The sequence below is a fragment of the Oncorhynchus clarkii genome, chromosome 13, assembly GCF_045791955.1.
Source record: "Oncorhynchus clarkii lewisi isolate Uvic-CL-2024 chromosome 13, UVic_Ocla_1.0, whole genome shotgun sequence".
NCBI lineage: Eukaryota > Metazoa > Chordata > Actinopteri > Salmoniformes > Salmonidae > Oncorhynchus > Oncorhynchus clarkii.
Window position 1 is genome coordinate 6179277 of NC_092159.1, and position 10000 is coordinate 6189276.

Below are 10000 nucleotides of genomic sequence, written 5' to 3' on the forward strand. Positions count from 1 at the left end.
ATTTAAAAATAAAACACACACAGTCAAATAATAAATCAGCAATTGTTCCTCGCTGGTAAATCTGTAATAAAACAGAGTTAGAGCTCAGTGTGTCTGTGTGTACGTGTATGTGTGAGTGTGTGTGTGTGTGTGTGATTATGTGTGTGAATGTGTGTGTGTGTGTTTATGTGTGTGTGTGTATGGTGTGTTTATGTGTGAGTGTGTGTGTGTGCATTTGTGAGTGTGTGTGTGTACTTACTGTAAGGAACACATTCATACTGTATCTCCAGGTATTTGTATGTACCAGGACAGGGGTCTGGAAACACATCTACTCCTGCTATCACTACACACTGGGTCCTGTTGTTACACCTAGAGAGACAGAGATGTAGGAGGGAGAGAGAGAGGGGGAGGAGGTAGGAGGGACGAAGGAGAGAGGAGGGAGAGAGAGCGGGAGAGAGGGAGGAGGAAGATAGGAGGGAGGAGATTGGGAGGGAGAGAGAGAGAGAGAGAGAGAGAGAGAGAGAGAGAGAGAGAGAGAGAGAGAGAGAGAGAGAGGGAGGGAGGGAGGGAGAGCGAGAGAGCAAGAGGGAGAGAGGGAGGGAGGGGGGAGAGAGGGAGAGAGGAGGGAGAGAGGGAGAGAGGGAGAGAGGAGGGAGAGAGGAGGGAGAGAGAGCGGGAAAGAGGGAGAAGGGAGATAGGGAGGGAGGGAGAGGGGGAGAGAGAGTAGTAGTATTGATTGGGGCTTCAATGAAAACAGTGCTGAGAACCGAACCACTGTTACACACATACACACCTCTGGGCCATGATCTTGAGTGCGTCTGGGAGGTAACACTGTGTGTTCTCCATCTGAAATTGGTCCGCGTCACAGATCTTATCGTCCGTGCGTCCGTAGTTTGCTGTCTCAATCATTATGACGTCACTTCCTGGAAACGGTCATTTCCCAGGAAGACAAAAATATATGAATTCAGCTGTTTAAAAGTATTTTCAAAAGTATTGGAAAAGTTAAACAAAGGGTCAAATATAAAATGTATCATTCTGGTAAAGCAGTGAGACTAGTTATAATGTATCATTCTAGTAAAGCAGGGAGACTAGTTATAATGTATCATTCTAGTAAAGCAGTGAGACTAGTTATAATGTATCATTCTAGTAAAGCAGTGAGACTAGTTATAATGTATCATTCTAGTAAAGCAGTGAGACTAGTTATAATGTATCATTCTAGTAAAGCAGTGAGACTAGTTATAATGTATCATTCTAGTAAAGCAGTGAGACTAGTTATAATGTATCATTCTAGTAAAGCAGTGAGACTAGTTATAATGTATCAAGACTAGTTATGATGTATCATTCTGGTAAAGCAGGAAGACTAGTTATAATGTATTATTCTAGTAAAGCAGTGAGACTAGTTATAATGTATCATTCTAGTAAAGCAGTGAGACTAGTTATAATGTATCAAGACTAGTTATGATGTATCATTCTAGTAAAGCAGGAAGACTAGTTATAATGTATTATTCTAGTAAAGCAGTGAGACTAGTTATAATGTATCATTCTAGTAAAGCAGTGAGACTAGTTATAATGTATCATTCTAGTAAAGCAGTGAGCATGTATCATTCTAGTAAAGCAGTGAGACTAGTTATGATGTATCATTCTAGTAAAGCAGTGAGACTAGTTATAATGTATCATTCTAGTAAAGCAGTGAGACTAGTTATAATGTATCATTCTAGTAAAGCAGTGAGACTAGTTATAATGTATCATTCTAGTAAAGCAGTGAGACTAGTTATGATGTATCATTCTAGTAAAGCAGTGAGACTAGTTATAATGTATCATTCTAGTAAAGCAGTGAGACTAGTTATAATGTATCATTCTAGTAAAGCAGTGAGACTAGTTATAATGTATCATTCTAGTAAAGCAGTGAGACTAGTTATAATGTATCATTCTAGTAAAGCAGTGAGACTAGTTATAATGTGTCATTCTAGTAAAGCAGTGAGACTAGTTATGATGTATCATTCTAGTAAAGCAGTGAGACTAGTTATGATGTATCATTCTAGTAAAGCAGTGAGACTAGTTATAATGTATAATTCTAGTAAAGCAGGGAGACTAGTTATAATGTATCATTCTAGTAAAGCAGTGAGACTAGTTATAATGTATCATTCTAGTAAAGCAGGGAGACTAGTTATAATGTATCATTCTAGTAAAGCAGTGAGACTAGTTATAATGTATCATTCTAGTAAAGCAGGGAGACTAGTTATAATGTATCATTCTAGTAAAGCAGGGAGACTAGTTATAATGTATCATTCTGGTAAAGCAGGGAGACTAGTTATAATGTATCAAGACTAGTTATAATGTATCATTCTGGTAAAGCAGTGAGACTAGTTATAATGTATCATTCTGGTAAAGCAGGAAGACTAGTTATAATGTATCAAGACTAGTTATAATGTATCATTCTAGTAAAGCAGTGAGACTAGTTATAATGTATCATTCTGGTAAAGCAGGGAGACTAGTTATAATGTATCAAGACTAGTTATAATGTATCATTCTGGTAAAGCAGGGAGACTAGTTATAATGTATCATTCTAGTAAAGCAGTGAGACTAGTTATAATGTATAATTCTAGTAAAGCAGGGAGACTAGTTATAATGTGTCAAGACTAGTTATAATGTATCATTCTAGTAAAGCAGTGAGACTAGTTATAATGTATCATTCTAGTAAAGCAGGGAGACTAGTTATAATGTATCATTCTAGTAAAGCAGTGAGACTAGTTATAATGTATCATTCTAGTAAAGCAGGGAGACTAGTTATAATGTATAATTCTAGTAAAGCAGGGAGACTAGTTATAATGTGTCAAGACTAGTTATAATGTATCATTCTAGTAAAGCAGTGAGACTAGTTATAATGTATCATTCTAGTAAAGCAGTGAGACTAGTTATAATGTATCATTCTAGTAAAGCAGGGAGACTAGTTATAATGTATAATTCTAGTAAAGCAGGGAGACTAGTTATAATGTGTCATTCTGGTAAAGCAGTGAGACTAGTTATAATGTATCATTCTAGTAAAGCAGTGAGACTAGTTATAATGTATAATTCTAGTAAAGCAGGGAGACTAGTTATAATGTGTCATTCTGGTAAAGCAGGGAGACTAGTTATAATGTATCATTCTAGTAAAGCAGTGAGACTAGTTATAATGTATCATTCTAGTAAAGCAGGGAGACTAGTTATAATGTATCATTCTAGTAAAGCAGTGAGACTAGTTATAATGTATCATTCTAGTAAAGCAGTGAGACTAGTTATAATGTATAATTCTAGTAAAGCAGGGAGACTAGTTATAATGTGTCAAGACTAGTTATAATGTATCATTCTAGTAAAGCAGTGAGACTAGTTATAATGTATCATTCTAGTAAAGCAGGGAGACTAGTTATAATGTATCATTCTAGTAAAGCAGTGAGACTAGTTATAATGTATCATTCTAGTAAAGCAGGGAGACTAGTTATAATGTATAATTCTAGTAAAGCAGGGAGACTAGTTATAATGTGTCAAGACTAGTTATAATGTATCATTCTAGTAAAGCAGTGAGACTAGTTATAATGTATCATTCTAGTAAAGCAGTGAGACTAGTTATAATGTATCATTCTAGTAAAGCAGGGAGACTAGTTATAATGTATAATTCTAGTAAAGCAGGGAGACTAGTTATAATGTGTCATTCTGGTAAAGCAGTGAGACTAGTTATAATGTATCATTCTAGTAAAGCAGTGAGACTAGTTATAATGTATAATTCTAGTAAAGCAGGGAGACTAGTTATAATGTGTCATTCTGGTAAAGCAGGGAGACTAGTTATAATGTATCATTCTAGTAAAGCAGTGAGACTAGTTATAATGTATCATTCTAGTAAAGCAGGGAGACTAGTTATAATGTATCATTCTAGTAAAGCAGTGAGACTAGTTATAATGTATCATTCTAGTAAAGCAGTGAGACTAGTTATAATGTATAATTCTAGTAAAGCAGGGAGACTAGTTATAATGTGTTATTCTGGTAAAGCAGGGAGACTAGTTATAATGTATCATTCTAGTAAAGCAGTGAGACTAGTTATAATGTATCATTCTAGTAAAGCAGGGAGACTAGTTATAATGTGTCATTCTGGTAAAGCAGGGAGACTAGTTATAATGTATCATTCTAGTAAAGCAGTGAGACTAGTTATAATGTATCATTCTAGTAAAGCAGTGAGACTAGTTATAATGTATCATTCTAGTAAAGCAGTGAGACTAGTTATAATGTATCATTCTAGTAAAGCAGGGAGACTAGTTATAATGTGTCATTCTGGTAAAGCAGGGAGACTAGTTATAATGTATCATTCTAGTAAAGCAGTGAGACTAGTTATAATGTATCATTCTAGTAAAGCAGTGAGACTAGTTATAATGTATCATTCTGGTAAAGCAGTGAGACTAGTTATAATGTATTATTCTAGTAAAGCAGGGAGACTAGTTATAATTTATCATTCTAGTAAAGCAGTGAGACTAGTTATAATGTATCATTCTAGTAAAGCAGTGAGACTAGTTATAATGTGTCATTCTGGTAAAGCAGGGAGACTAGTTATAATGTATCATTCTAGTAAAGCAGGGAGACTAGTTATAATGTGTCATTCTGGTAAAGCAGGGAGACTAGTTATAATGTATCATTCTAGTAAAGCAGTGAGACTAGTTATAATGTATCATTCTAGTAAAGCAGGGAGACTAGTTATAATGTATCAAGACTAGTTATGATGTATCATTCTAGTAAAGCAGTGAGACTAGTTATAATGTATCATTCTGGTAAAGCAGGGAGACTAGTTATAATGTGTCATTCTGGTAAAGCAGGGAGACTAGTTATAATGTATCATTCTTGTAAAGCAGTGAGACTAGTTATAATGTATCATTCTGGTAAAGCAGGGAGACTAGTTATAATGTGTCATTCTGGTAAAGCAGGGAGACTAGTTATAATGTATCATTCTTGTAAAGCAGTGAGACTAGTTATAATGTATCATTCTAGTAAAGCAGTGAGAGTAGTTATAATGTGTCATTCTGGTAAAGCAGGGAGACTAGTTATAATGTATCATTCTAGTAAAGCAGTGAGACTAGTTATAATGTATCATTCTAGTAAAGCAGGGAGACTAGTTATAATGTATCAAGACTAGTTATGATGTATCATTCTAGTAAAGCAGGGAGAATAGTTATAATGTATCAAGACTAGTTATGATGTATCATTCTAGTAAAGCAGTGAGACTAGTTATAATGTACCATTCTGGTAAAGCAGGGAGACTAGTTATAATGTATCAAGACTAGTTATGATGTATCATTCTAGTAAAGCAGGGAGACTAGTTATAATGTATCAAGACTAGTTATGATGTATCATTCTAGTAAAGCAGTGAGACTAGTTATAATGTATCATTCTGGTAAAGCAGGGAGACTAGTTATAATGTATCAAGACTAGTTATGATGTATCATTCTAGTAAAGCAGTGAGACTAGTTATAATGTATCATTCCAGCAGTGAAAGACTAGTTATAATGTGTCATTCTGGTAAAGCAGGGAGACTAGTTATAATGTATCAAGACTAGTTATAATGTATCATTCTGGTAAAGCAGGGAGACTAGTTATAATGTATCAAGACTAGTTATGATGTATAATTCTAGTAAAGCAGTGAGACTAGTTATAATGTATCAAGACTAGTTATGATGTATCATTCTAGTAAAGCAGGGAGACTAGTTATAATGTATCAAGACTAGTTATGATGTGTCATTCTAGTAAAGCAGGGAGACTAGTTATAATGTATCAAGACTAGTTATGATGTATCATTCTAGTAAAGCAGGGAGACTAGTTATAATGTATCATTCTAGTAAAGCAGGGAGACTAGTTATGATGTATCATTCTGGTAAAGCAGGGAGACTAGTTATGATGTATCATTCTGGTAAAGCAGGGAGACTAGTTATGATGTATCATTCTAGTAAAGCAGTGAGACTAGTTATAATGTGTCATTCTGGTAAAGCAGGGAGACTAGTTATAATGTATCATTCTAGTAAAGCAGTGAGACTAGTTATAATGTATCATTCTAGTAAAGCAGTAAGACTAGTTATAATGTATCATTCTGGTAAAGCAGTGAGACTAGTTATAATGTATTATTCTAGTAAAGCAGGGAGACTAGTTATAATTTATCATTCTAGTAAAGCAGTGAGACTAGTTATAATGTATCATTCTAGTAAAGCAGTGAGACTAGTTATAATGTGTCATTCTGGTAAAGCAGGGAGACTAGTTATAATGTATCATTCTAGTAAAGCAGGGAGACTAGTTATAATGTGTCATTCTGGTAAAGCAGGGAGACTAGTTATAATGTATCATTCTAGTAAAGCAGTGAGACTAGTTATAATGTATCATTCTAGTAAAGCAGGGAGACTAGTTATAATGTATCAAGACTAGTTATGATGTATCATTCTAGTAAAGCAGTGAGACTAGTTATAATGTATCATTCTGGTAAAGCAGGGAGACTAGTTATAATGTGTCATTCTGGTAAAGCAGGGAGACTAGTTATAATGTATCATTCTTGTAAAGCAGTGAGACTAGTTATAATGTATCATTCTGGTAAAGCAGGGAGACTAGTTATAATGTGTCATTCTGGTAAAGCAGGGAGACTAGTTATAATGTATCATTCTTGTAAAGCAGTGAGACTAGTTATAATGTATCATTCTAGTAAAGCAGTGAGAGTAGTTATAATGTGTCATTCTGGTAAAGCAGGGAGACTAGTTATAATGTATCATTCTAGTAAAGCAGTGAGACTAGTTATAATGTATCATTCTAGTAAAGCAGGGAGACTAGTTATAATGTATCAAGACTAGTTATGATGTATCATTCTAGTAAAGCAGGGAGAATAGTTATAATGTATCAAGACTAGTTATGATGTATCATTCTAGTAAAGCAGTGAGACTAGTTATAATGTACCATTCTGGTAAAGCAGGGAGACTAGTTATAATGTATCAAGACTAGTTATGATGTATCATTCTAGTAAAGCAGGGAGACTAGTTATAATGTATCAAGACTAGTTATGATGTATCATTCTAGTAAAGCAGTGAGACTAGTTATAATGTATCATTCTGGTAAAGCAGGGAGACTAGTTATAATGTATCAAGACTAGTTATGATGTATCATTCTAGTAAAGCAGTGAGACTAGTTATAATGTATCATTCCAGCAGTGAAAGACTAGTTATAATGTGTCATTCTGGTAAAGCAGGGAGACTAGTTATAATGTATCAAGACTAGTTATAATGTATCATTCTGGTAAAGCAGGGAGACTAGTTATAATGTATCAAGACTAGTTATGATGTATAATTCTAGTAAAGCAGTGAGACTAGTTATAATGTATCAAGACTAGTTATGATGTATCATTCTAGTAAAGCAGGGAGACTAGTTATAATGTATCAAGACTAGTTATGATGTGTCATTCTAGTAAAGCAGGGAGACTAGTTATAATGTATCAAGACTAGTTATGATGTATCATTCTAGTAAAGCAGGGAGACTAGTTATAATGTATCATTCTAGTAAAGCAGGGAGACTAGTTATGATGTATCATTCTGGTAAAGCAGGGAGACTAGTTATGATGTATCATTCTGGTAAAGCAGGGAGACTAGTTATGATGTATCATTCTAGTAAAGCAGGGAGACTAGTTATAATTTATCATTCTAGTAAAGCAGTGAGACTAGTTATAATGTATAATTCTAGTAAAGCAGTGAGAGTAGTTATAATGTATCATTCTAGTAAAGCAGTGAGGCTAGTTATAATGTATCATTCTAGTAAAGAAGTGAGACTAGTTATAATGTATCATTCTAGTAAAGAAGTGAGACTAGTTATAATGTATCATTCTAGTAAAGCAGGAAGACTAGTTATGATGTATCATTCTAGTAAAGCAGTGAGACTAGTTATAATGTATCAAGACTAGTTATGATGTATCATTCTAGTAAAGCAGTGAGACTAGTTATAATGTATAATTCTAGTAAAGCAGTGAGACTAGTTATAATGTATCATTCTAGTAAAGCAGGAAGACTAGTTATGATGTATCATTCTAGTAAAGCAGTGAGACTAGTTATAATGTATCAAGACTAGTTATGATGTATCATTCTAGTAAAGCAGTGAGACTAGTTATAATGTATAATTCTAGTAAAGCAGTGAGACTAGTTATAATGTATCATTCTAGTAAAGCAGTGAGACTAGTTATAATGTATCATTCTAGTAAAGCAGTGAGACTAGTTATAATGTATCATTCTAGTAAAGCAGTGAGACTAGTTATAATGTATCATTCTAGTAAAGCAGGGAGACTAGTTATAATGTATCATTCTAGTAAAGCAGTGAGACTAGTTATAATGTATCATTCTAGTAAAGCAGTGAGACTAGTTATAATGTATCATTCTAGTAAAGCAGTGAGACTAGTTATAATGTATAATTCTAGTAAAGCAGTGAGACTAGTTATAATGTATCATTCTAGTAAAGCAGTGAGACTAGTTATAATGTATCATTCTAGTAAAGCAGTGAAAGACTAGTTATAATGTATCATTCTAGTAAAGCAGTGAGACTAGTTATAATGTATCATTCTAGTAAAGCAGTGAGACTAGTTATAATGTATCATTCTAGTAAAGCAGGGAGACTAGTTATAATGTATCATTCTAGTAAAGCAGTGAGACTAGTTATAATGTATCATTCTAGTAAAGCAGTGAGACTAGTTATAATGTATCATTCTAGTGAAGCAGTGAGACTAGTTATAATGTATCATTCTAGTAAAGCAGGGAGACTAGTTATAATGTATCATTCTAGTAAAGCAGTGAGACTAGTTATAATGTATCATTCTAGTAAAGCAGTGAGACTAGTTATAATGTATCATTCTAGTAAAGCAGTGAGACTAGTTATAATGTATCATTCTAGTAAAGCAGGAAGACTAGTTATAATGTATCATTCTAGTAAAGCAGTGAGACTAGTTATAATGTATCATTCTAGTAAAGCAGTGAGACTAGTTATAATGTATCATTCTAGTAAAGCAGTGAGACTAGTTATAATGTATCATTCTAGTAAAGCAGGAAGACTAGTTATAATGTATCATTCTAGTAAAGCAGTGAGAATAGTTCTAATGTATCATTCTAGTAAAGCAGTGAGACTAGTTATAATGTATCATTCTAGTAAAGCAGGGAGACCAGTTATAATGTATCATTCTAGTAAAGCAGTGAGACTAGTTATAATGTATCATTCTAGTAAAGCAGGAAGACTAGTTATGATGTATCATTCTAGTAAAGCAGTGAGACTAGTTATAATGTATCATTCTAGTAAAGCAGTGAGACTAGTTATAATGTATCATTCTAGTAAAGCAGGAAGACTAGTTATGATGTGTCATTCTAGTAAAGCAGTGAGACTAGTTATAATGTATCATTCTAGTAAAGCAGGGAGACTAGTTATAATGTATCATTCTAGTAAAGCAGTGAGACTAGTTATAATGTATCATTCTAGTAAAGCAGTGAGACTAGTTATAATGTATCATTCTAGTAAAGCAGTGAGACTAGTTATAATGTATCATTCTAGTGAAGCAGTGAGACTAGTTATAATGTGTCATTCTAGTAAAGCAGTGAGACTAGTTATAATGTATCATTCTAGTAAAGCAGTGAGACTAGTTATAATGTATCATTCTAGTAAAGCAGTGAGACTAGTTATAATGTATCATTCTAGTAAAGCAGTGAGACTAGTTATAATGTATCATTCTAGTAAAGCAGTGAGACTAGTTATAATGTATTATTCTAGTAAAGCAGTGAGACTAGTTATAATGTATCATTCTAGTAAAGCAGTGAGACTAGTTATAATGTATCATTCTAGTAAAGCAGTGAGACTAGTTATAATGTATCATTCTAGTAAAGCAGGGAGACTAGTTATAATGTATCATTCTAGTAAAGCAGTGAGAGTAGTTATAATGTATCATTCTAGTAAAGCAGTGAGACTAGTTATAATGTATCATTCTAGTAAAGCAGTGAAAGACTAG

General features: G+C 33.7%; 1 protein-coding gene across 1 annotated transcript in view; it reads right to left on the reverse strand.

Annotated features, from left to right (window-relative positions):
- LOC139424207 (adhesion G protein-coupled receptor L1-like) overlaps positions 1 to 10000 on the reverse strand; it is a 96619-nt gene that overhangs the window by 39426 nt on the left and 47193 nt on the right. The window contains exons 4-5 of the mRNA XM_071175886.1: positions 773 to 902; positions 239 to 348 (exon numbers count right to left, since the gene is read on the reverse strand). Coding sequence (XP_071031987.1) covers positions 239 to 348; positions 773 to 902 — 240 coding nt within the window. The remainder of the gene's footprint in view (positions 1 to 238; positions 349 to 772; positions 903 to 10000) is intronic.